Genomic DNA, 27,390 nt, shown 5'->3' on the forward strand with positions numbered 1-27,390 from the left:
CCTATGGTACTATGGGAGTTATGTTTAGGAACGTTTACTGAATGATTGTATTACAAAATGTGTGGTAAAGCACCACAGAAAATGCGGTACAATCCTACATCCCAAACTACCAGACAAGTTACTGAGTACGGCAGGAAAATTTCACAGGAACACAGAAATGAATTCAGGAATTTACCGCAGGAACACGGGGTGCACAGAGCTCATATGGTATTTTACCACCGGACACTGTTTTAAGGGTTTAAGTTTAGGTATTTTAATAGAACAATACCAACATGTCACGTTACCCCAATAAAAGTGTCTAGTTTTAACAGGATATGTCGGTATTGTGTGTAATAACAAGGACGTTTATTCATATAACAAGATAAACGGATGTTAGAACTAGCAAAGCTTCCTGTTGAAAAGGAATCATTTAGTAAGTGATTGTAACGTGAAAAAGATCTTTCAAATGATCAGCAGTGATGATCAATACACCTGATTAGTAGTCAATAGGTTGCATTATGCAGAAACATGACAATGGGCTTAAACAACATCCACATCGGCGGGAGGGACTCAGGCAGTTAATCCAGTTTCACTTGAGTTGAACCCAGTGCTACAGTCGTACTCACAGGTGTCCTTGAGGTACAGCAGCAGGTCATGTGGGAGGCCTGGTTGTCCTGGAGGAAAGTCTCAGAGGGGACGACACAGACAGGAGACTGAAGAGCAGCTGAGGGAGGGAAGATCGGGCAGAAGGCAGAAGAAGAAGAAGAAAAAGACGGTGGTTTCAGAGTGAAGACGATGGCGGTGCGTCCAGCGGGATCGGCCGGAGGAGGAGACGTCAGCGTGCAGGACCTCCTGAGAGGATGGACAGACGGAGCTCAGAGGACGAAGACCAGCTCCAGCATGATTCGAGTGTTCGTCAGCTCCACATTCACAGGTCAGAGCAGGTGAACTCACGGGTTTTCCAGAAAATAAGAGGTCTCCTTAATGAATTAAAGACATAAAAAGACAACGTGTCTGCAGGACAGTATATATGTGTATGTGTCAATGATTATGCAGAGACCGATCAACGTATTGATTCTGCATCACTGACTGTTTCTCTGCCCTCTGGTCAGATATGAGCAGTGAGAGGAAAGCTCTGCTGGAGAAAGCGTACCCAGAAGTCCTGTCTTTCTGTCGCAGTCTGGGGCTGGTGTTTGAGGTCGGGTCGGCCCTTTAAACTGTCTCCTCTTTAGCCTTAAATTTAAACGGGAAGACAAAATAATCCAGTAACTGATAAAATGATCCATTAGGTGCGAATATGAGCCGTTCAGTTACAACATGCTCATTGATCAGTGATTATTTTCTCTTCAGGTGGTGGATCTGCGCTGGGGGATTCGAAACGTCACGTCTGGAGACCACGAGTCCTGTGAGATCTTCCTGCGGGAGATCCAGAGCTGCAAGAGGATTTCAGCCGGACCAGCTTTCGTCGTGAGTCTCCCGTCTTCTCGAAATTGTAATTCAGACTTTTACCACCCATATTGTAGATAATGTCAAAGGTGGACGTTTATGTCCTAGCTTCCGTCCTGTATCACATGATCCGCTGTGGTTTCATCGAATTCTTTAGGACGTATTTTGAGGGATCGATTTATGTTTGCACCATGCACACAGTGTGTTCAGCCTGTATTCACTCTTCATAGCTGCTGTGGTGAAAACAAGACCTTTTACAGGAAACTTAAACAGAGCTCTCACGCAACCGGGAAATCTGAAAACAGCTTTCCACTCGTGGAAAATCTTCTATGACTGGAAAACAAGTTTCTCATTTTTTTCATTATTGATCAATGGTTTGGTCTGTGGAATGTCAGAAAAAGTCCAGGCTGACGTCTTCAGTTGTCAAAGAGATTCACTTTACTGTGACAGAAAACCTTTAATTGATAATCAGATGATTAATGATTAACCACCTCACCATCTCAGCTCTTATTTGATGTGTTACTAAATTGCAGTGGGGCTGTTATATGCCGTCGTCGTGGTCAGATCCCCCATAATTTATTCGTATTTTTGTCGGATGTCCTCGCAGCGGCTGAAAGTCCAGCTCTGTTCATACTGCATCAGATATTTGGAGTTGGACCGTCCACCAGGCAATGATTAGGTGAACTTAGTATCTGAAACTGAAGTAGTGATGTAGTCATTTATTATCTAGCCAGGAGAAATCTGTAGAGATGGAGATGAGTTATCGCAATAACGCACAAATTTCCTCCTGTGGGAACCATTAAAGAGTCAGTGAAGGCCAAAAAGCAACTCTACTTCCAGTGTTTTGAACGGTGATGTATTAGATCTTTTTACTGGACTTCTCATTGGAGTTGAAGTAAATGTGGAGCTCCTGCTCATCTTCTTCCGTTTCTATCCCTTTGTGTCTTGGCTCCAAAGGCTCTGCTGGGGAACAGGTACGGCCACCGAGCAATTCCTCGCCTCGTCCCGGAGAAACAGTTTGAAGTTCTTTTGTCCAAACTCTCCAAAAACCCCGAAGGCCTCAAACAGGTGAATCGGTGGTTCTCAAAAGACAACAATGCTGTCCCGCCTACCTACGTCCTTCGGCCAATCACGGCTCACTTCCCCCACTATAGCGACCTCCGACCCGAGAGTGGGCCTCAGCGCAGCAACAATGTCCTGTCCTGGAATTTCACAGAGACTCAACTGTTGCAGCTCCTACGATCCGCCGCCACCGACGCGGAGGCCGCTGGCGACATCGCAGCCGAGCAGAAACAACACTTCTACACATCAGGTCAGAGGCGTCTCACACAATTTGTCCACTGTTGTCTCAGAGGATTTGTGAAATCTGAGTGTCTTCTCCTTCTGGTCCACAGTCACAGAGCGGGAGCTCGAGCAGGGTTTGTGGAAAGACGACGGCGAACCGTCGGCTCTGCTCTTCGTCCGGGAGATTCCACGGCAGAGGGTGAGGGACGGTCCCAAACGTCTTGCCAAGTACATGGACTTGACCGCCGATGGGCTGCTGGACACAGAAGCCCAGGGACTCCTCACTGACCTCAAGTCTCGGCTCTACGCCTCATCGCGGAAAATCAACCTGCACTGTGTGGAGCTCAGCAAGGGGAGTGTCGACCCCAAACGCAAAGAACACGCTCAGTACCTGGACAGCATCTGTGAGCAGTTTGTGTCGCAGATGAAGGCCCGGATCACGGCGGCGGTCGATTCCCAAGCTGAGGGGGGGCGGAGGAAGATCTGGGGAAGCACTGAGGAAGAAAATGAGGAAATGTCAGACTGGGTGGTTGAAGAGGTTGGACAGCATGTCGCCATGTGTGCAGAACTGTGCAGGGGTCTCCATGGTAGAGAGGGTCTTCTGGGTAAGCTCTGCCTCGCCATGTGGGAGTCCACCAACGTCTGTCACGGCCCGCTGGTGGTCCATGGGGCAGCTGGGATGGGGAAGACGGCTCTGCTGTGCAAACTGGCGCAGGAGATGCGAAGCGTCCTGGAGGCCGGATCAGTGGTGGTGATCAGACTGCTGTCGGCTCGTCATCCTCAGAGACCAGACGTCGACCACGTCCTCCGCAGTGTCTGCCTCCAGGTCTGCCTGGCGTGTGGTTTGTCTCCGCCCTCGCCGCTGACGGCCAGCACTCACCTGGAGCTGGTCAGGTTCTTCAGAAACGTCCTTGCCCAGGTTTCCCAGCAGGGACACACTCTGCTCCTCATCCTCGATGCTCTGGATCAGCTCTCAGACCGGCATCACGCTCACAGACTCCGCTGGCTACCCCCCGACCTACCGCCCAACGTCCACCTGGTGGTTTCCATGGATACCACCAGCGAGACATTTGCTAACATGCGGCTGAGGTTGGAGACTTCGGGGAGCTTCTTTGAGGTGGAGCGTTTGTCTCGTGACGAAGGGAAACAGATCGTGGAGTCGGACCTGCGAGCGTCGCAGCGAACGTTGAACCCCGAGCAGAGCGACGCCGTGCTGCGGAGCTTCGAGGCGACCGGCTGCCCGCTCCACCTCAAACTTATCCTGTCTGCAGCCAAACGCTGGTCCTCCTTCACCCCGCTCACAGATCTACGCCTGGGCGCCGACACACGGGAAATGATGTCACAGCTCTTCCTGATGCTGGAGGAGAAACATGGGAGGGAGCTGGTGGGCGGGGCTTTAAGATACCTCGCTCTGGCAAGGTGAGGTGACAGTCACAGATATGTAGCTACATGAGAGCATCGTTTTCCAGAAATACCTGAAAAGATTTTCAGTCCTTATTAGGTCATTTTCAGTATGGATTCATTATTTTGTCGATTAACTGTCAGAAAATAGTGAAAATTCCCTAAATAGTTTCCCACGTCCCGAGGCGAAGTCTTCAGATGTCTTTCTCTGTCCCAAAGGGATTCAGTTTACTATGATATATGACAAAGGAAAGCATGGACGTTTGAGAAGCTGGAACCAGTGAATGTTATTTCAGATCCACCACCTGAAGAGTAATTTTACTGAAAAAATGTCCAATGTCCAAAATTTTCCCCCAAAAAAATTTAAAAAATAAAAACGAATCAGGCAAAACAACCACACTTGGATAATTAGCAGTTATATTTACCTGATATTAACACATGTAAATCATATTCCAAAACAGATTTCAAATGCATTCATAACATCTCATCTGTGGGCAGAACAACCACTAAATCAATATCACAGACCAATTAACAATCAATCAAAATCTAGAGCCTAGCGATAATCAATTAATAATTCAAATCAAATAAAAACTGAGCAATAGTCAATCAATAGCAAACACGAGGAAACGTGTTTGCCAAGAAATGAGCATTAAACCCTGAGACGTAGCCGGTAAATAGAAAGTTTCAGAGTAAAAGTCAAGCAAAGACAAAATTAAAGGCGTCTCAAGCCAAACTGGGACAGACAGTTTCCCCAGCGATCGTCACGGGAGCCCTGGACTATCAGAGTACCTGACTTTTTATTCTCTTTTGGATCTGTATGCTTGAGTCTTAGCCCCTCAGGGGAGGGAACTCATTGGGAACACAGGTTTCTAAAAATCTCCAAAATCATTGTCAGTGTTGACACTGCCGCTACTATTAATGCAACTTTAACTCGTAGTTTACTAGGGGTGTGGAAGTCAAAGCTCCTATCTGTATCCGTTAAATAGTTCAAAATTCCAGAATTTTGTGTGGCGCCATGACGTTGTTAGCTTAGCTTAGCATAAAGAGTGGGAGAAACAGCTAGCCTGGCTCCGTCCAAAGTTCAAACCTACCAGCACCTTTAAAGGTCGTCGACCAACATGTGATATCTCAGTCAAAAACTCCATCCAGTCTCTTGTTGCTGACTTTCTCTGTTTTTTTGTCACAGTGAACTGAATACTTCTGTAGCACGGCACCGATTAGTCGATCAATTGATTAGTTGATAAGTCGATCAACAGAAAACTAATTTGCAACTATTTTGATAATCGGTAATCGCTAAAGAATTTTTTAATGCAAAAACGGCAAAATAATTCTTTTTCTGGTCTCTCAAAAGCAAAGATTTTCTGTTTTATGTCGTATTAAGCTGAATTAAATTAAAACGGGTAACTGGTTTTAAAGTTGTGGCCGATCGGTGGAAGTCATTAGTTGCTCGACATTTAATGATAACTGTCTGCGATCGGCTGGGTGGAGCAAATTGTATTTGCAAAACCATGAAAAATACAATAATACGTTTAAATGTGATGTTAAAGACAATGTGATCACATCTGAAGGTACCATCGTACCAGCTGATGTTATGGCTTGATATGTGCAATCTAACAAAAATCAAAGAATGAAAAACTGGGATGAAATAGAACATTTGTTTCAGCAGGTAAATAAAAATTCCAGCGTACGTTGAATTTTGAGGTCGTCAGTCAAACGATCACCGGTGCATCGTGTCTCCACAGGGAAGGTCTGCTGGAGGCTGAGCTGCGGGATGTGTTGTCCCTGGACAATGATGTCATCAGTGAGGTGTACAGGTACTCGCTCCCCCCGACGCCCTCGTTGATCCGGCTGCCCCCCCTCCTCTGGGCCCGACTCAGACGGGACCTGGAGGACCAGCTGGAGGAGCGGTGCGCGGGCGGGGTCACCGCCGTCGCCTTCAACAACCGGTACAGGAAGAAAAACCTGATAGATGATCACATAAGATTGGATTTGATGTGATTTGAGTCACAGACATGACCTTTGTGTGCTTCAGGCGTCTGTTTGAGGTGGTTTCATCTCGCTACCTGACATCGGAGCGCCGGGGGCGGAGCCTCAGGATCCTGGCTGAGTACTTTCTGGGTCGGTGGTCGGGGAAACTGAAGCCGGCGGCTCTGCCGGGTCTGTCGCTGCTCCTCTCTGACAGAAAGGTACCAACAAGTCCTCTGTCTGTTACGAGGTAGTTAACACGAGGGTTTGATTGGCTCAGAATCGGCGTATCAGGGCAAATCGCTCACCACAGCTGTAGTTAAGATCCACAGGATGAAGGGAAAGAAATGAGCTGTGTCTCGCTTGACAATGTTTTAAAAAGTTGGAGTGATTTAAAACTACTTTTCAATCCTGATCCTTCAGATCTTCTTCATATCAAACCCCATTTTTACGTGGTTTACATCCTCTGCTCTGACTGGACAGGTTTTCCGTGTCATCACCGCCAGACACGCCAACAATGTCTCTGATTATTTTATGTCCCGCGAACACATTAAAGACTTGTGGGAAGCCGGACATCACAACAACCGGCTGTTCCTCCATTTTGTTTGAACTTAGAAGAAAGTGGGAAGTGACCCATTTAAAGGTACCTCGCGTAGCGGAACGTAGTCGTAAACTACTCTGCAAGACGACCGCGACCGCGACAGCTCGTCTGGCTGTCGGTCGCACTGCGTCAGAAGACATTTATGCAAAGTTGAGCCTTTCTCTACTTTCCCCTGTAGCCCAGCTGGGCGTGCACAGCGCGCTCCTCCTGTCTACTTTTATTTACAGGATACGGCCCAAAATCACAGATCACAAATCTGCCTCAGGTGTCTTTTCAATCTGTACGGAATGAATCTTCCTCTGTTCTTAGACCCTCAGTTCAGGTAAGGAAAAACTCCAAAAATAAAATCTTCTTTAATGGGGGCAGTGCAATGAACTGCAGCCGCAGGTTTTGTGGATTTACGGCCTGGTTTCAGAGCTTTGAATCAGCCTCCACGTCTCAGATCCTTTTAGTGATTTAAACAGGTCTGTGGTGCTCAGGGATTACGCTGGTTGGACCAACAATTGACCGATCCGAATTTAGTTGGCAAGATTAAGATCGGGGAGGAGATCATCTTCCCAAATGCGCACACATATACTGTATATCCTTGAAAGGAGGAACAGAAAGATAACAATCAAAAATACAGTTGGGTCCACAAGTATTTGGACAGTGACACAGATTTTGTAATTTTGCTTCTGTACAGCACCGCAATGGATCTGAAACTAGGCCATCAGGACGTGATCAAGGGTAGACTTTAATTCAGAAGGGTTTAACAAAAATAGCACATCAACCGTTTAGGAATTACTAAAGCAATGCTCAAAGTAACTGGAAAGTAACTGGACACACCAACATTATTATAAATAAAAGGATTATTTTTTAATACTTGGAAGAAAATGGACGTCACCAAATGCCGAGTGTCCTCCCTTGAGATGCTTTGCCAGGCCTTTACTGCAGCAGCCTTTGGTCCCACCGTTGGTCGGTCGGCCGGGTGTTGGAGTTTCCTCATTGGTCGTTGCCCTTTCAAAATGAATTGGGCCAAACAGTTTCTAATACGCCCTCAGGTGTTTACAGGCAGTGTTGCCAACCTAGCGCCTCTGCTGCTAAATTCACCGACTTTTCTGACCCCCTTGTTTGACTTTTTTTTTTTTTGTTAAACTCACCTAGCGACAAATCTAGCGACATTTTGGGCGAAACTTAGCTACTTTCCGTAGAAGGGTCAACAGCGTTGCCCCACAATCTCTTTGTACCTAACTGTGTCTTCCGGTGTGGCTGAGACGTGTGTAGCTGCTCAGGTTGCTGTTAAGTGGACCTACAGAAATAAAAACTCAGACAGTTTCTGCGGTGTCACAGGTCCCTCCCCAGCCGCTGTGGTTTGCTCCAGGATTGGCTAACGTCAGGAAGCTCCAGGAGCTGCCCTATCACCTGCTGCACGCCGGTCTGTGGGAGGAACTACGACAGGAGGTCATTGGTAAGATATGTGAAGAAGCTCAGAGTGACGTTAAAGCCAAAGGCAGAACACAGAGCATGTGCTTCAACCATCCTGCGAATGGTAGAACAATTAAGATAAAAGTTAAGATCACCTGTTCTACAACACATGTGATGTATTGCGGAGGTGGGACAGACGACCAGAGCCTGGAAAACAGAGCACCACAGTGAGACATGCACAGGGGATATGAAAAGCAGTGTAGTGAGACGTGTGGTGGAAGCAGAGCATTATGTGGCCACGCAGAGATATCTGGGAATCGAACATGCCCCCCCCACCAAGACTGAATGAAGAATGCTTTTTATAAATAAGACGGTTTTGATAGAAGCATTTTCTGTATTTGTTTCTTCTGCCACAGTGGATTGTTTCACCTATTGTGACAAAGCTTTTTTTAACTTTGTAATTTAAAATTGTTTAACATACATTTAACGGTGTTTTGGTTATTCCGTATGGTTGGTAATAAGGACTTCTCTGAGACGATGCATTGAAAAAACTCACACAAACCACTGCCTTTAAATATTCAAAACACATCAGGCATTAAAGAAAAATACATTTGTATGTTTAAAAAAATATCTGCTACATTAATGTGTGTGTGTATAAGCTACTACTTAAGTGCTGCTATGATTTTACATTTGATTTGTTATTTTCTTTAGCTGCATGTGTAAACGTTTGTTTTCATTTTTTATTATTATTTATTTTATTAAAGTCAAGTACATTTAAACATGCAGATAAAAACCGGTTGGTACCAGAAAGTGTGGTGCAACAGCACAGGACACAGAGAGAAAAATGATCAAAATCTGAATATGTATGGATGAATATTTCACTCACGTGATGCATGATTTTCTAACTTCAGGTAGCATCGCTGTCGTTTACAGTTTGACTGAAATCCCTCAGCACTTCTTCGTTTCCTGTCACTACAAAGCGGTAGTGGATCACTCTGTGTGGTCGTGTTTTTCAGGCAGCGCTGAGTGGCTATACTGCAAGAGCAGGGTGTGTGGGGTGTCCAGTGTGATCCACGACCTGGACCAGTGCTCCCAGTACATGGAGTGCACCGAGACCAGACTGATCCGCGACACTCTGGTCCTAATCAAACCCAGCCTGGACTTCTTAAACAATCACATGGGTCCGTTATTTCGGGTCTATTTTACATATTTATACACTATTTGACCATTTTCAGTGCAAACACTTAGAAGTATCCCATGTTTCCCCTCAACGTTTTACTCTTGTGGGGATGAAAGAGACTTTTGAAACAAAGAACAAAATTTTTTTCTAACAGTAAAAGATAAAATATGTACTGAATTAAAACTGTGCATAAACAGTAGATACATGCAGTGTTTTTAAAACTCTTTTCCAGACATGTCTCTATTCTACACTGAGCTGTTGGCCAGACTCTGCTCCTTGGCACCAACCTTTTCCTCTGTGATTGGCCGGCTGTGCGGCCAGTGTGAGGAGTGGTTAATGACGTGTCCGGAACCGATCCTCGTCCCAAAGTGCAGTTTCCTGCAGCAGCCCGGGGGGGCGCTGCAGCACACGCTGAGCGGACTGCAGGGAGGTCAGAAGTGTTTACAGCATACTCTGAAAATAGTAAAAAAAAAAAAAAAGAGTCGGGTTGAATGATGAATCATTTTTGTATCAAAAATCAAAATCAAACTCCTTCAGAACTTGAAAGGAAGCAGTTTCCATTCCCATGAGCTGCAGCTTTAATGTCATTTACATTAGTGACAACATCTTTAGACACGGAGAAGTTTTAGTCAGCGACTGTTTGTTTAAGCTGCTATAATGACAAGCATCACCTGTGTTGCACCGAAGTCTGTGACCCGTCAGCTCCCGTTACCTGGTTATTCAGACAGTACTTTATCACATAATTTATTCTGATGACTGTTGGCTCCATGTTATTTAGATCGGGTCACAGATAGTGATAGCTGTGATTTAGATGTGCCGGGATCTGCGCCCAGTCAGGTTCAGAGACCCGAGAGAATTAGCTGCAAGGTTGGGTCGGGTACTGACTAGTTGTTAGTGCTCTACAGACTTGTACACTATCTCAGCTATCATCTCTTTATCTATGGAATGACGTTTTTCTTCTTTTCAGCTATAAACATTTTTGATCCTGTTCAAACAACCAAAAGATTAAAAAAAACAATCAATTCTTGGTCGTTTATTTCCCTCTGCCTGCCCGTGTCTTTGGAAGAAGCTTCTCCGCACTCTTAACTTAAAGGGGACAGTGGCTGTGTCTTTTTGTTGTTCATTAAAAACTGACAGAGTGGTGGGTGTTTTCCTGAAGAAACAATCTAGATCTCGTGTCATGTCAGTTTCAGACATTTAGCTCAGCAGGTGATGAGTGTAAATGACAGACAGCCGAAGGACGGAGCTGTTGATTTCTCCCATTAAACTTTTAAGCACAGAAGCACATCGTTGTTTTAATCTTCTGCCTTTACCAGCTATGAGCTGCATCAGTCCAATATCAAATATCGTAGGATACATCATGTAGTTTAGTTTTATTTTGTCAAAAATAACCAAGATCTGCAGTTTGTCCTTAAAACCATAACTTGCCAACTACGTAGCTCGCATTAGTAAATATAATTCCACTTTTGAATGTCATGATTATATTTTGATGTTATTGAGTAATGTAAAGATTACTACAAATGTAATAACAAATAATAACAAATTCCGTTTGGGGTAAATTGGTTAGTTTCTCTACAGAAAACTAGCAAAGTCTAGTGTCAACAACCAGATGTCGAAAGATGTGTTTAGTACAAATGTGTCTTATCTTATACTAAGTAGACAGGAAGCACAGGCCTCGAGTTTAATATCACATTAATTAATTAATGTATTAATTAATATAGAAGTATTGGTCAGAAGAAGACCAGGTCAAAACCCAGTATCTGTCTGGGCCCTTTATCTGTTTGCGTCTCTCCTACTCTCTGCTCACATATACAGTAATTTAATCCAGCTGAATTCTCAAGTAAAGCCGTTCTCATTTACATGTTTGTCTGTCTCTGTTGTCAGACGACGGAACAAGTATGAAACAGTGACTGAAACGCGGCCCATTAAGACTAAATGTTAGCCAGCAGTCACTTCAAGGCCACTGAATGAGACCCACGGAGGGAAAGCCTGACCTTGCACTCGCGGGGCAACATTGGCGACTCTCTTCTACAGCTCTTCTGGCTTTGTCACTAGGCGCTTTTGTTGACGAAAGGTCCCTAAAAGGGTCTGAAAAGTCGGTAAATCTAGCAACAAAGGTAGTAAGTTGGCAACACTGCCTGTAAACAAGCCCCCGATGATGCTATAGAAACTGTTAGCGCCAATTCATTTTGAAAGAGCAACGACGAATGGGGAAGCAGTGGCACACAGTCCCTCGGCATTCGGCTGACCAATGGTGTAAATTCATCACTCAGTCATCCAGTCACGGACATTCACATTTAAATCTCAGCTGGATTTTTTCCTCAGATCGTTCAGTCCTCAGTCAGAGTTTTGTTAGATGCGACAGGTGCAGGAGCAGCACGTTTACCTGTCGTTTTGTCGACAGGTGTTCTCTCTCTGGACGTCAGTGTGAAGGCGGAGCTTCTGGTTGCAGGTTCAGATGACGGCGTGGTGGCAGTGTGGAGTCTCAGTGACCAGCAGCTCATGCACACTCTGCTGGGGCACACCGGTCAGTCTAATTTGATTAAAGAATAATAATAAAATATTAATAATAATAATAATAATAAATAATTCTCAGTGTAATCCATGCTGTGTAGGTGCGGTCCTGTCCGTTAAGGTGATTGACAGCTCGTCTTGCTGCCTCTCATTGGCTGCTGACGGCTCTCTGAGGAGGTGGAGCCTGATGAACGGCCAGCAGCTGCTCTACATCCAGGAGGCGGTACCTGTTGACTCCACCCCTTCATCAGTGCACCTCCATGTGTCTGAACAGAGACAGCTGCTCTGTGTTTACACCGGGACACAGGTAATACTACTATTATATTGCTACTGCTTTTGCTAACTATTACCGTTTCTACTGTTTCCACTACTACGACCTGCATCTACTATTTCTACCACTATTGATGCTGCTACTGCTCCTGCTACGTCTTCTGCTGCTTCCCCTACAGGGAAATACTTCAGGTTTATGTTCCACCAGTTGGAAACATTTCAACTTTGTTTCTGAGAAATCTGTTTTTTTCTGTCAGTTTGATGGATGGTTCTAAATACTACAATACCCATGAGTCTCAGCTGCTGTTGCAGCAAAAAAAGGCAGTCAGAGTTTTCAGAGCTGTGGTGAATTAAAAACGCTTAAACCATGATTACTGAACTGATCCCAGACTGACCCAGGATCAGACAGTGAGCTAATTTAAACTGCTGAATGTTTTATCAGGGCGGTATCTACATTTAACAACAAAGTGTGAAGCTCTGTGTTTGGATCTTTGTTACTGAAATGCACCTTTCAGAGTTGTTCACATTTTGTTCTGATGATTCAATCGGGAGAGTTTCATGTCGCCTATCACAAGGACTTAAGCTGTACTGTGTGTCGATATAGCTATTCTTTACTTCACTGCTCTACGAGTGTAAATCCACAGGGAACATGAAAGGAAAGTGAGGGCCTGCTTCCTTTGAAGAGGGTTTATATTTTCTTGTGTCATTTTTGAATCTCATTCCCTCAGCAGGTTTTTGTCTGAGTACTAATCAGATTTTCATTGTTGTTGTCGTTGTTGTTCCAGGTGAAGGTGTGGAGGCTGGACGGAGTTGAGCTCTTCAGCGGCAGCAGTGATGAAGGCTCAGTGGTTCTGGGAGTTCTGGAAGAATGTGTAGTTTCTCTGGCTGACTCTGGTCTGGTCAGAATATCCAATTCAGTTAACGGGACCCAGGCTGTGGAGACTCAGCTGGACAACTCACAGAGATGTTTGACTCTTGTAAACGCTGTTACGTTACCAAAATGTGGGAAAGTGTTTGCGTTTTTTAAAGAAGGCTTCCTCTATCAGGTACGTCCATTTTGGTTGATGGTTTTGATGGCTTTCATGGACATTTAATTTGTAGTTGTTACAGCTTGATATTAGAGTTAAAGGTCCCGGAGACTGCTGCAGGGTCTTTTGAGCTGTCTTTGGGGCCGATGATGAGGAAGACTTCTGTTTATCTCCATTTAAAATTTGGGACATCCAGCCTCTCGTAGAGTCCAGACTCCTTTAGGTTAGTTAGTTTACTGAGATCATCCCGTTTCGAGAGACGAGTACAGCTGAGTGTCGTCAGCTGTACTCTGTGTCCCTTTGAAAGTGGAGTTCAAAGGTCCAACGGTAACATAGAGAGAGGAAGAAAGATTTTGCCAAGAACTAATCCCTGAAACACTCCATAGCTCAGATACAGCAGCATCAGATGTGTGGTCACCAACCATCACTAAAATTTTCCATATATAAACCAAACTGCCTTCAATTCATGGTTAGGTCTTACTGAAAAAAATTAAATGTTACGGATGCAGTCAGCTCGCATTATCATAGATAAGTAGTTGTTTAAGCAACAGGACACAAACTGCTTTCTTTTATGAAAGTTATTCCAAAGTGAAATGTTTAAAACCCTGTCATGGACGTTGGGCTACTTTTGTTTTGAAGGAATCCCACGTCTCGACGTATGCAGACGATTCAACAGTATACACGTCAACACCTACAGTTCATGACTTCAACTTAGACTTGAATCACAAGCTGAAGTCAGTCATGGAGTGGATAAGCAGTAATAAATTAGTTCTGAATGCATCCAAAACAAATAGAAATAGTCCAAAACCAAACCTGGACCTCCATATAAACGATGTGTTACTTAATCTGGTCCAAGAAGCAGAGCTACTGGGTCTCACCTTAGACAGTTGATCCTCATACAGATATTATGGTAACTAAAATGGGAAATAGTGATATCCCAGTTTGAATACCACCCAGCAACATGGTAGAGCATTTCTGTGAGTAATATAAAGAAAAACTATAAGTCTGGTTCTTCACTGTGGAAGAATAGATGTTGTTGCAGGTAGTGTCTCAGATGATTGTATTTGTTACTAGTTTTCATCAGAAATATAATACGAATATGTAACTTTTATTAGTAATACACATGCATTTTAACCAGAGAAGTGGCAGGAAGGCAGTTAATATATTACCCAAAGTGAGGTTAAGTTCAGTCCAATGTACCATCTTGTATCAAGGAACGTATGACTTGATCCACTTCCTGAAGAACATAGCGAGTCTAGATTTAACCATCCTTGAAAAAGGATCTACTGATTTCAGATTAGATAAAAGTTTTTTCTTGTTCAGTCTTTGTCATTGTGTCTGTATTTTCACGTTGTATTTAAAGGTATTTGCAGTTTTGAGACAGTTCTGAAGTTATTGCACAAGGTTGTATCAGATTATGAAGGTGCTGAAGTAGAAGCAGATAATGGCCAGTAACCAGGGACAGACAGTAACTGTTGGTCCCTTAGTAATTTAGCATTAACAACCAAACCTACAGGGTTTTTTCTTCTGTTACATGTGATCATACCTCGGATGATGATGTTTTCCTTCCTGTCTGCAGATTTCCAGGACGGGCAGACAGACAGCTGTTGAGTTTCCTCTGGTTCCCTCTTTACTTTCTGTTACTGAGGATGAAAAAATACTGATGGCAGGTACGACTAGGCTGTTAACTAATACACTCTCAGAGTTTTCAAACCACAACAAGCTGCAGCTACAAATACATGAAAACCACTGGCTCTGTAGTTTCTTTCACAAAGGTTCACATCAGTAGTTGACATGTGGAATTCCTTGGTATTGGTGAGAAAGTATACGGGACTTTTAGACTCATTTTCAAAATGCCTTTCGCTGTGTTGTCCCTCTAATGAAGTCGTAGAAAACAGAGTTCAGCTTTTGACCAAAGATGAAAAATCTGTCTCCCTGTTTCCTGTTTGAGTAATCGTGGATCATGTAGAGACAAGCTGACAACTTTTCACACTGTTTTCTAATTTTTGTCTGTAAATTATAAACATTTTTTTATTTTAAAAATTTGAATCATTCAGATCCTCAGTGGTTGTACTATGGCATAAATAGACATACATGAAAAAAGCAGAAAAATGAGTCGGGATAAAATCCTTTTACACGTAAATAAACTGTATTCTAGTCTTATTATGAACAGTGTATTTTTACTGCCTTGGACTGTTCTATAATAATAGTTTGAGTGTTTATAGCCAAAGATTTGTGAATATTTATAGGCACGTGTGTTATTTTACATATATGTTGGGTTCCAGGCAGCTTTATACTGTGTCGATACATTGGATTTACAGCAGAGTTTAAGCTGAAAAACGGATAAAATGCATGTGGGGTTAGGACAGTTTAAAAGGTGCTGGACAAAGACAAAAATGGAGGCACAGAAAGTCGACACAAACCTGGAGACCAGGGGGTTAACTGACTGGATTACAGGAAAACTTTTTATCAGTGTCCGGGAGATGAGAAATCCTGTCTCCGGTACCTGAGCAGGAGATTAGAGAAACCTGGTTTTCACGGAGTAACCCGGTTTCGTTCTCAGTGTAAACTCTGGTTTAGTGTGTTCATCCTCCAGCTGATCTGTGTTTCTGTCTCTGCAGGCGCTGAGCGAACTCTTAGCCTCTTTCACGTCGACGGAGACTCCGTGGACAAATTCCTCGACCTCCAACATGACGACAGCGTTTTGTCCGCCTGCACCTCTTCAGACTGCAGGCTGCTCGCGTCCGGAGCTGCTGACCAACTGATACGAGTAAGACACAGCACAATAAGTAGGTAGTTAACTTGAGCTTTACTGAGCAAAGGATCTCCGTATGGCTGCAGAATCTGTTCTCGGTAGACCCTTAAAAAGACCTGCTTCTTTGTGCGTCTCTTTAGTCCGATTGCTTTTTCTGCCGCGAAGCAGCTGCTGGGAAAACCGACATGTAGACGTGCTTGGTAAAAACTGTGGTGTACATATGTACCTTCAGTACATTTCTTTATTCGCTGCTTTATTGTCAGGAGAGGGGGATATGTTTTTCAAAATATTCTAGCTTTATAAGAACTCGATCTTCATGAATTTCACTACAAAGGTCAACGTCAAAAATGCTCTGAGTTCAATCAACCAGAACCAGAACTCTGAATTATGAATGTCCCGTGTTCCCATTATTCCCCACTTTCCGTATAAATCCTCTCTTTGACAGATCTGGTCAGTGACCACCGGTGCGTTGTTGGACACTCTGTGCGGATCAGACGCTCCCGTCACCTCTGTGGTTTTGTATGAAGGCTTCGTGGTTTCAGCCTCGACGGCCACGGCCTCCATCCAGCTGTGGAGTCTGAAATACGACGTCCGACACAAACCCACCGCCCGCATCCCGTCAGGCTGCGCCCACGTCGCCATCACCGAAGACGCAGATCGGGTTTTCTTCGTCCGACAGCCGAGCCAGACGGACGTCATCAGCTGGAACAGCCGCACAGGTCAGTGTTAACAGAGCAGAGTCACAGGAATGTTATCGATTCCAATTCTCTGATGGATTCTGGAAGTTCAAGTCTTACAGGCTTGATCTGTGTTGAGCCAAAACTAGACTTGGTAAATCACTGCATCATAAATCATACAGAAAGCTGTGGACAGGACTAACAATCGGGAAGGAAGGTAAATGCTAAGACGTAATGTAATGTAGAACAAAGAGAGTCACACAGTCAGATCTCTCTCTGCAAAGCTGCAAAACGCCTGAGTGCTCTCCTTCCTTTCAGGGATAAACCAAAAAGATCACCCCTCCTGCCCCCTGACAAACAAACCATCACACCCTCAATATTCCCACCTCCTACCCATCCTTAAACGCTGCCACAGGGTTGCTGACTGAACAGAGAAGAGAATGAAATGAAAAATGACAAAGGTTGACTCCTGTACCTCTCTGGAGGTTTTCTGTCCTGGGAGGGTGGATCTGATTTTTTCGAGTTTCCTCGAGCTCCTGTGGGTGGAGCAGTGAAAGCACTGATCTTGTCACGACCTACAGGTGAGTGTGTCCCTTCTGGAACATTCTCAGAAATGAACACTAGAGGGTTTTGACTGATTTTAAACAGCTGGTGCTGTGGAAACGGCAGGAAAAGAGCCCCTCCAGAACTCAGAAGGGGCGTGTGAACTCAACCTTTCACTACGTCATCTTACAGACGTCCCGGTTTTACTGTCCAGAGAGAGATAAAAGATCTTAAATCCAGTTTTCCTCCCTCACAGATGTTAGTGGCCCGGCAGGTCCCCATCGACCATCGGGCAGCATCACTCCTTCTTCTTCGTTTCATCTAGGAGATGCCTCACGGCACCCTCCATCCTTAGTCCCTCCAATCCGATAATAAGTAGATAAACTAGGTGCTGACCATACGCTGTACAATGACAGTGACAATGTACGTTAGTGCAGCTCCTAAAGGATGTAGAGCGAAGAGCAGGCTGCCCACGAACACTACACAGAATTAACTGTACACTGAATATATGCATGATGACATATGATTCATTTACACAAGGAACGTACATATGGTAACAGTATATACAGACAGTAGGTGAAGGATTGTCAAGAAATGAATCTGAAATGTAACAAATGTGATGGAGGTTGTCATAAATAAAAGTCCAGCTGAGTCCGTCTTGTTCTGAGGGAAATGAAAGAAAGGAATAACCCCAGACCTGAACGCTGTGTCTCCCTGCAGGTTCTCTGTCAGAGCGTTTGGCGGTCTCTGCTGAGGTTTGCTCTCTGGAGTTGGCTCAGCACAAACGCCTGCTCCTGTGCGGTTTGACGTCCGGCACCGTCCTCATCTACCCGCTGGCCCTGCCCCAGGAGACGCTCTGCATCCCCCCTCCGGAGAGCCTCTGCAGGGTGCTCTGCCTGGCCGTCGGCTCCCAGGAGAAGCACATGGCGGTGGCCTACGAAGATTCCGTGTGTCTGTTCGAGATCGCCACCAGAGACAGCTTCCCCACGGTGGAGGGGCCCCGGGAGAGGTTCCCCCTGTCCCTCCTCCACGCACCCCTGTCCTCCATGGCGCTGCTGTCCGGCCGCAGGCTGCTGTACGGGACGAGCTGCGGGGAGGTGAAACTGCAGGACTTCAGCGGCGACGGCAGCTCCAGCCTGGAGCCTCATCGCAGCAGAGTGACCTGCGTGACGGCCAGTAACTGGGGGACTCACGCCCTGGTGGGCTCCGAGGACGCCGTGCAGAGACTGTGGGCCCTGACCCCGCTGGCCCTGGACCACACCATGGAGTACAAGGTCAGGGTTATGTACACGTGCGGCCTTAGAGCAAAAAACCACCAGAGTCTGACTTTGACAGTTTTGAGAGGGACTTTCCTCTCCAGCCAACATTTAACCGACAACTCCGACAAAATCCGCAGGAGACATAAACCTATAATAAGCAAACTCGGGTTTTAGGAATGAAATGATTTTACCGTTTTATTTGAACTCGTCCTGTTTATCTTATATGATCAGTATTTAAACATACAAGTGGTTTATAACGGACTATAATGTAGCTATAAGCAGATATAAGGACAATTTTTTAACTGTTTATCAATGTACAGTATTTTCAACAATTGTAACTTCTCCCTTTAGGACATATTTTAGATTATTACAGCTGTGTTGTGTTGTCTCTTATTATCTGTTTATATGTTGTTGACAAGTACTGTACATTAAGAGACAGTTAAACAACTACTTCTACTACAACTACATCACAGTGTGTTATAAGCCACTTGTTACATGTTCACATGCTGATCATAAGGTTAAAGCAGCGTGTTCCGCTGACGATGTTGTCGTTATGTACAACGGTGCAATGGTCCAGTCCACTGAGAGCTCGGTTTGTTGTGCTGTGCTTCTGTTGGTGTTCAGGGCTTTTTCTTCGAGGGCGTCCTGTCGGCTGCTTTCTCTGACAGCGACCAGTTCGTCTTCACTGGCTCTCAGGACAGAACCGTCAAAGTCTGGGACGTTGCTACAGGTACGTTCAGGTGTGTTCGGACATGTTTTCACTCAGGACGTACAGGGAACACATACTGACAGAAACCCAAGGAGATACTGGGCACAGAGCCGGTCCAGGACATGGACACTTTCAAACATCTCAGAGTCACGTTGTATCGTAGACATGAAAAAGGAGACATTGTGTGGTGGTGTACGAGCGGTATATAAATAGGAGCCATACAGGACCATGATATGCAGTCTACGGACCTGGATCAGGGTTGGTGACTGAATAATGTAGTAAAACAAAACAGCAGTTCGGTCTGATCGCCAGTCTGCTGTTCTACAGCTGCACACAGCCTCCATAAAACCACAGCCACACTTTGGTGTGTGTGAGGATTAAAGAAATGAGCTATGACATGTTAGTCACTGAGCTTTAGGTGCTGGTAGGTGGATTTTATGCTAAGCTAAGCTAACCAGCTGCTGGCTATAGCGTCGACGTATTTCCCGAAACATCAGCTTCCCTTTTTATAATAAAAATATCCCGATAAGAAACGTATTTCTCGGTTCCTGCCTCTTGTCTAATTTTCAGTGGGGCTGTTAAGAAATTTCGTCCATCGCTGTGTTCGCTAACGTTACCGACGGACGCTACCAAAGACGCTGCTGATCAGTGCAGCAGGTTGAGCAGCTAAATATTCTGGGCAGGGGAGGAAACTGTTTTACTGATCAGGAGCTTCGGTTTGTCCATTTTGTCCTTTGTCACATTATTGTTTGGTTTATATTTGTTGATGAAAAATGTAAAACATTTAGTCTTTTTGTTTAGTTTTGTCTCATTTTTCATGATGAAAATCAGGTTGTCAGCAAATATTTTTTAACTCTCCACGGAATCCAGTTTGGGAACCATCCAAGTCAGGTTATGCCGAACGTTTGATTCTTAGTTCCTTGTGTTATTAAACATGTCGGTGTGATTTTGATTGAGGTTTTATTACCTGTGGAACAGGAGCTAGCAGTTGTGGTTTGGCGTTAAAGCGTCACTCAGCTCCTCGTTTCTTCCTGTCAGGAAACCTGCTGTACGTTCAGTACGTCTACTCCCCCGTCCTCAGGATGGTGACCTTCAGGAACGGCTTCGTGGCGTTGTCCGAGCAGGGCTTCGTCATCAGAGAAGTGTTTCGCTGTCCGGAACACATCGGTCCAGACTACAACCCTCTGAGGAACGTCAGGGCCCAGTATCGGGTCACCTCCAGGGAGAAGACCCGGGACGACCGGCAGACCTCCGTGTCCAAACTCCAGGACTACAACCCGGCTCAGTTCAACCTGAACCTCATGAGCGTGCTCAGAGCCAAGCCCACCCCCACCTGTCTCATACTGTAGGACCCCCAGGGACCTCAAGGTTCTCTGAGCTTTCACGAGAAATTAGGGAACAGAATATTTTCATTCTTAGGAAACGTATTTGTTTTATTCATTGAGGTTAAAGTACACGTTCAATATATAACCTAATACCTAATATACAACATCTGTTATCACGTAAAATTACTGCACGTTTAGTTATAAATTAGTGATAAATTATTATGCAAGCAACAGCTATTTTTAATCTGAAAAATGTATTAAAACAGCTGTTTATGATCCTGGAATCCAGCTGTTTTCGCCTAAATGCGGCAAAAATGACTTTCTTCCACTTGCTTCTTCCACTACACGCCTCAGATTACAAGTAAACTATGAACAGCTCGGTGCGCTAGCAGCGACACATTTACACAAGTTAGGCATAAATGAAGAATCGCATTCAGATGGACTGAGGAGAGGTGGATCCTGCTGCGGAGGTGGTTCGACGTGTATTGTACGGTGGGTGAAAACTGACGTCCCCCACGCAGCCGCCGTCCTCTGCGCCGAAGCAGGACACAAACTGCTGAGAGGCGCCTGCCGAACGTCAGTGGGCGAGTGTTTGAGACTCAAATGAAAGATTTCCCCGAGGATTAAAAATCCTGCCCCCTCACGTTTCAGAATCCTAATTTTGTCCCCTTCACTTTTACAGTTTCAGTTTGTCCCATGACTGTCCAAGCACAAAAGTCCAGATGACAGAAGCTCCGAGTGCTTCAAAATGTTCAAATCGTCTGAACCTCTTTCCCCCGTGTGCTCACCACATTTAAGCTTTACGAGCAGCAGGGAATGATCTTCAGACATTTTTTGGCCAAATTTTCTATCAGGTCTTTATCAAGCAAATTGTAGGTGATTAAAGGGTTAATGCTTTTTTTTGTCAGGCTAAGATTATGATGGAAAGCATTGCTAGATGAATAAAATGTAGGGATTCACTAGTAATTATTCTCATTATCGAGTCATCTGTTTATTTTTTAACAAACCGATGAATCATTTCATCTATAAAAGATGAGAAAATATTGAAAAATGTCACATTTTTCCCCGAGTCTTAAGCGACGTCACCAGATGTCTCGTTTTTCATTTCAAAATCCAAAACTATTTGTTTCATAGAGACAGAAAACAAAGCAAAAATGGGAAAAGTTCTCACATCAGAGAAGCTGGAACCAGAGAAAGTTTGGGATTTTTGGGAAAAATGTCAAATGGTTCATCGATTATTAAAGTAGTTGCTGATTCATCTTCTGCTTATTGACCAAATTGCTGCAGCTCTATTCCAATGTATATAAATGAAGACAATAACTATGAATTATATTAGTTGTAAATGCCAGAGACGGTTTTCAGCCAACTTACAGACGTAGTGTTAACGTTAATCAGTCGGGTAGCCACGGTTGATAAAGTCGGCCGGCGGCTAAAAAATCAGACACTGTTTCATGAGCAGGTCACGCTGAAACTGTAGGAACAGTAAAAACAGCCGAGACAGAAATAGGATTTTGACAAGTGGAGTGTCTCCTGTTCCCCAGTGGAAAACTTGGAAACCAACCCACCGTTTTCAGGCTCAGGGTTAAGGTCACGTCCGGCCGGTGAAATGCTCATTGAACGACGGATAAACTAGAAGCTCGGGCATCGTGTCAGGTGGATTTTTCCCTCCAACACTGTGATGTTTGTTCACCTGAGGGAAACCAGAAAATGGTTTTCAGCTCAGTCATAAACTCTGGGGGCGGATAGACGCTCCTCCTGGGAATCAGAGTTTGTGACTTTGAGTTAAACATTGACAGAACCGTGCTGACCTGCCGATCCACCTGACGCACCTGAAACTCTCAGCTTCACTCCGCTGCTGGTTTCGCACTCCGGGTTTCAAGTTTAAATCCAGCGCTGAAGCTTTTACTTTCCAGTTTTATGATTCCTTCGGGTTTTAGGACTTTATTTTTTCTGCAGTCAAAGCGGAGAATCAACGATGGGAAAACCTTCTGCAGTGATTTCCTGCTTGTTGCTGATTGTCGGAGCGGTGAACGCCCAGACAGGTACAAACTGTATTAACGAGTACAATAAAAACTCAGTAATACTACTGCTCAAAGAATTCCTCCTTAAAGTTTTAGCCTCTGGAACCTGCATCAGTGACGGACATGAATATTTTACTTACTTATTTTACCAAAGCTCCAAAGCCCAAAGATACTCAGTTTACTGTGATTATAAACAAAGAAAAACATTCGAGAAGCTAAAACTTCTCTTCTGTTTGTCGTTTTTGCTTGAAAATCATCGAACCCATTAATCATCTTATCATTTCAACCCTGGAATGTCGTGATCACTGATGGATTGATTAAAGAAACAAACAATAACCAGGATCTGTTTGGTGTTTGACCGTCACAGTAAATAAGCAGTTTAAAGACGAAAGATATATTTTATAGATATATATAAAATATGTATACGCACACACAAACAATGGGCTCCTATTCTTTCCCACCTTACAAAACCAGTTAAATTTAACAAAAACCATAAAAACTGTCGCTGAATTTAAAAGGTTCGGTTGAACCTTTTAAAGCATAAAGTAATGAATGGTTTTCATATTATTTAAGGGATTTTGACCCATTGTTTTAGCAGTTAAGCAGCTGCTTCAGGTCACGTAGGCCAGCTGTTCATTTTAAGCAGTTAAAAGAGTTTAGCTCAGGTTAGCTAGTGGTGTATTTCAGCAGTAGTAGAGGAGTCCTTGAGGTTTACTGTGTGGTTTTGATGGAAACCAGTTTACCGGCTTAGAGACTAAGAGAAAAAACCAGTTAAAACAAACGCGTAATTTTCTTCCCATCCAAGGTGGGCGAAGACCTGCCCCTACCCTGCCTCTGATTGGCTAGAACTTGTTCCCCTTCGTTGGTTAGGATGGTTAAATTTGGCATGAGGAGCGATGATTGGTTGCGGTTAGGGTAAGCCAATCAGAGGCAGGGTAGGGGCGGGTCTTTCGGCTATCTCAGGTGGGGGGAAAAAATAAGACTAAACAGACCAACGAGTTTGGATCCCTCGACCTTTGACCTCTGCGTTTGTGTTACAGCTCAGACTCAGGCCAGTGAGCGTCTGCTGCCCCAGTGGCTCACCGGCATCATCGCCGTCATCGCCTTCCTCTTCCTCACCTTTGTCGGCTTCCTGGTGAAAAAGGCCTGGTGTGAGTCCGGCAGGTCAGTTGGGGGGTCCCGAGGTTTTTTAATACACTCCGAGAAATCATTAAAACTGAGGGGACACAGTCTCTACAGCTTACAAACTGTGTCTTAGAGTTTTTAAGCTCCATGACGAAAGTTTAAATGGTGCTTCTTCCCTCGGCGCGCAGGGGGAAGACGTCTGTGGAGACGGTGAGAGAAGATGAATTCGTCATGGCCGACAGCAAAATCTACCAGACCAGCCTGGACGCGGTCAGGTACGACCAACAAGTCCTCCAGACCAAACAACACTCAGGGCCCTCGATACTGCACTTTACGCTTAGAATAAACTGGCAGAAAGTACATCTGTGTTTTAATGCCATGCCCACACCATGTAGAGACCGTCATTACAAACCTAGTGAGTTTTCTCGTCAGCCTCCTTGTTGTAATGAGAGATGATATCAATTGTGACAGCTACAATGTCCCCCCCCGGTTTCCGTACAGAAAATGGCTGCAAAGCCTCCGTTACTGGCAAACACATCTAAATAAACTGCAGTATGAACTAAAAAGGTCACAATTAAAACATCTGCGGTGGCAGAACAGCACTGAACAAACCAAGTTACAGACAGAAGTACAGCACACACACACACACACACACACACACATACACACACATGCTGCTGACATGGTGTGTGTGTGTGTGTGTTGAAGACAACGTGCAGTGCCGTCTGTTTCTGAAGATTTCCTTGAGGATTTTACAGATTTCTCTGAGGAAAAGTAAATAAAGCGATAAAGTCATGTCATGGAAATTTTACAAAGACATAAATCTGAACGTAATTCAAACTTCTCACAGTTCAGCAGATGGTGTTTCTCCAGTATTCTGCAGTGGTGATGTTGAATTGGCTTTTTACCTCGAACCTTTGAGGTTTGTTTGTACAAGGACTCGACTGGTTTAATGACTTTTTCATGGAAAATGCAACAGGACACGAGGGAAATTGTTTTCAATGTTTTCAACCTATTTTTTTTTTTTGGATCCATTATTACACCATGGCGTCTGTCTTCTCACCCGAGAGGAGAATTATGGGGCCGTACATCGGTTGTGGAAAAGAACAAACCTTTTGTTTTGCCAATATTCAAACTAAGACGTGATTGGCCACCGGGGGAATATTTGCACGCGTTTGTTCTGCTGTGGAAGATCAGTGATAAATAGACGAAATAACAACATCTAATATCGAACACCCACTCTACACTTCATTAACTTTAACAGTCTGCATCCTGAGGAGCACTTTCAACTTTAAAAGAGAAATGTTTCGGTCTTTAACTCCCAAAGAAATAGATCTGTTGTTTTCTTGCTTTGTATTAAATTGTTCTGATCGCTGTAACAGTGAAATTTGGATTCAATCATCACGGGCCCTTTACCTGCCGGGAAAAACAAGTCCAGCATTATGATAATGATTAGCACAATTATTTGAAGTTTCAATAACAAAGTTTGTGTGTGTGTGTTTGCTGATCAGGAGCAAAGACGACACAAAGGCGTATGACAACCTGGCGATTGACAGCACTGATGACCACGTTACCGCCATGTGACCGACCTCAACCGATCCTATTGGCTGTCGGATCGTCAACCTCATCAACTCTGGACGGAGAGACACCAAAAACACCCAATTATTTTTTTGATGGAAAAAAATTGCACATTTACAGATGATGTTGTATTTTTGTTTTGTCGTAGCTGTCGTCCCAGGCGGGTGGAGTTTACCATGGAGAACGTCACATCATCCATGTCGAATTTACTCACTGATTTTTTTTGTTTGTTTCGGTTTTGTCTGCATCTTTAAATGCAGCACATTTCTGATCCCTCAAGTCATTTAGCAGAAAGCGCCGGATCATCGGATCCTGGATATTTAATCATGTTTTCACTGGAACTGTAGATGAACGTAACGTGTGTTTCTGACTCTTTAAACCTTGAGTCACCTCAGCAGTAAACAGGAGAAGCCGCCGTCTGTCCCGTGATCTTTTTGGCTGATTAATAAGTTATCTTTTCCAACAAGCTGCTGTGTTGGCTCTCATTACTGATCGATGAAAGAATGACCTGTGCTTAATAATTAAACGGTTTTACAGAAAACAGGCTCCATTTTACTGCACTACATTCATTATTCGACATTTTTAGTCAATAGTTACTTTTAAGATTTTAATATTAAGGTTTTACATTGAAAACATTAAGCCCATAAAATACAACAGTGTTGAAGATTAAATCTGTGGTTTCTGTGAAGGAACTTTAGTTCGTTTAATCTGCACACAGGTCACACACACGCATCACCTACGTTAGCACAGCTGTTTAGGCACACCTGCGCCGCTCCCATCGGCAGTAACCATAGCAACCAAGGTCGTAGTACACAGCCTACACATGTGCTGGTAGAGACGGGATAGCCAGAGCCTCCGGTGGAGGAGGCCTTAGGGTCTCCCAAACCTTCCAGCCGCTCACCAGACTTCCATCACAGTTTCCAACCATTTTGACATGTGACAGGTTCCAACACGACAGCGTCTAGTTGGGCCCAGAGTCACAGATTTCCCCTCTAAACGTCTCACATTGTTTCATGTAAATAAATATAATCATTACAAATTTCACAACAAAAATCAATTCTGAAAATTGATATAATTTGTGAACCAGAACTGTTTCTCTTCTTCTGTCCTCTCCCATGAATCATCTGACGACCCCTCAGGTTCACCTTGTGACCCCCTGGAGGGGCCCGACCCCCGGGTTGGGAACCGGTGGACCGAACTCTCTCCCTGTCTCTGACGTAGCTAAAAGCAGCTCCATCTGGAGCAGCTCCAGCAGTAAAACGCTGCTGAAGCCTCGATGACTGTCACGGGGGACAGTTGACTGCAGAGCGAGTTCTTTTACTTTTAATACTTCAAGTAAATTTAGCCGATAATACTTGTTACTTTTACTTCAGTAAAGGGTCTGAGTACTTCTTCCACCACAACCTGCTTTTGGGGTGAATGAGAAAACCTCCAACTTCAATACAGTTTTCCCTTTTTCACAAGTTCAGCTCCGAGGAGCTCATTTCACTTAAAGGACAGATCCGCCGTTTTTAATGCTGCTTTAAAACAGTAGTCCGGTGTCCATGGTCTCGCTGGAACCGGTTTTTATCTCGCTGTAGTCACATCTGCAAAGTACAGTGGGGAGGAGAAGGGGACAGCATGTTTAAATCTGTCATTAGGGAGGATATATCAACGACTGATTGAACAAATACTGGACATAAGAAAGCTGCAGCTCTGATCGTTAGTTGTCTCTGCTCCGTCGTGTGCTTGACTCTTCCTCAAGCAGCAGCAGCAGCAGCAGCAGCAGCAGCAGCAGCAGCGACCAACGTCATAAAACTGCTGCTTCTCTGGACAATTAACCAGCGTCAAGACGCTGCCGCGGTGCAGAGGTGGAACTTCTTCCAAAGTTTCAGTCTTTCCAGTATAAAATTTGTCTTTTGAACGTGGTCTGGGGGACGTCCACTTGATTGGTCTGACTCGGACCCTGATAAACTTTGGACTGTGGGTTTTCTCCTCGATCATTCACGCTGAAAATACTTCGGGATTTAGGATTTTTTCCAGTATGAACAGGAGGGATCATTACAGCAAGAAAAACCTGAATGCTGTTCCAAGACTGATTTGAGAGGCTGCGAACTTGTCCTTTAAAGTGTCTGATAACAACGGACATCTCAGACCCCATTACAGAACAGGCACAGGTTCAGTTGTGGGGGGCAGAGCCTCCTTATGAAATGACTTGTTTGAAAGTCAAAGAACTCAGTTAAAGACGCAATACGACCACAACGAGACACAAATTGACCACAAATGGACTCAAAACGTCTACAAAGAGACAAGAAATGACCATGGTCACATCATTTGTAGTTGTTTT

The 27,390-nt window shown here is 44.4% G+C and overlaps 2 protein-coding genes across 2 annotated transcripts; both read left to right on the forward strand.

Annotated features, from left to right (window-relative positions):
- The first annotated feature begins 774 nt into the window (after positions 1 to 774).
- On the forward strand, positions 775 to 20,453 carry nwd1 (NACHT and WD repeat domain containing 1). Its single transcript, XM_040128451.1, has 19 exons — positions 775 to 913; positions 1,092 to 1,177; positions 1,330 to 1,446; positions 2,383 to 2,744; positions 2,797 to 4,128; positions 5,853 to 6,056; positions 6,143 to 6,296; positions 8,006 to 8,123; positions 9,097 to 9,261; positions 9,493 to 9,690; positions 11,665 to 11,787; positions 11,876 to 12,081; positions 12,830 to 13,090; positions 14,652 to 14,742; positions 15,694 to 15,842; positions 16,273 to 16,546; positions 17,768 to 18,321; positions 18,931 to 19,036; positions 20,054 to 20,453. Exons 1-19 carry the CDS (start codon positions 775 to 777, stop codon positions 20,362 to 20,364), a joined length of 4,950 nt encoding a protein of 1,649 aa, XP_039984385.1. The 3' UTR covers positions 20,365 to 20,453.
- A 1,734-nt stretch (positions 20,454 to 22,187) lies between these two features.
- On the forward strand, positions 22,188 to 25,597 carry pdzk1ip1 (PDZK1 interacting protein 1). Its single transcript, XM_040129355.1, has 4 exons — positions 22,188 to 22,382; positions 23,402 to 23,525; positions 23,675 to 23,761; positions 24,998 to 25,597. Exons 1-4 carry the CDS (start codon positions 22,316 to 22,318, stop codon positions 25,068 to 25,070), a joined length of 351 nt encoding a protein of 116 aa, XP_039985289.1. The 5' UTR covers positions 22,188 to 22,315; the 3' UTR covers positions 25,071 to 25,597.
- Positions 25,598 to 27,390: the final 1,793 nt, after the last annotated feature.

The sequence above is a fragment of the Xiphias gladius genome, chromosome 6 (genome assembly GCF_016859285.1).
Source record: "Xiphias gladius isolate SHS-SW01 ecotype Sanya breed wild chromosome 6, ASM1685928v1, whole genome shotgun sequence".
Lineage (NCBI taxonomy): Eukaryota > Metazoa > Chordata > Actinopteri > Istiophoriformes > Xiphiidae > Xiphias > Xiphias gladius.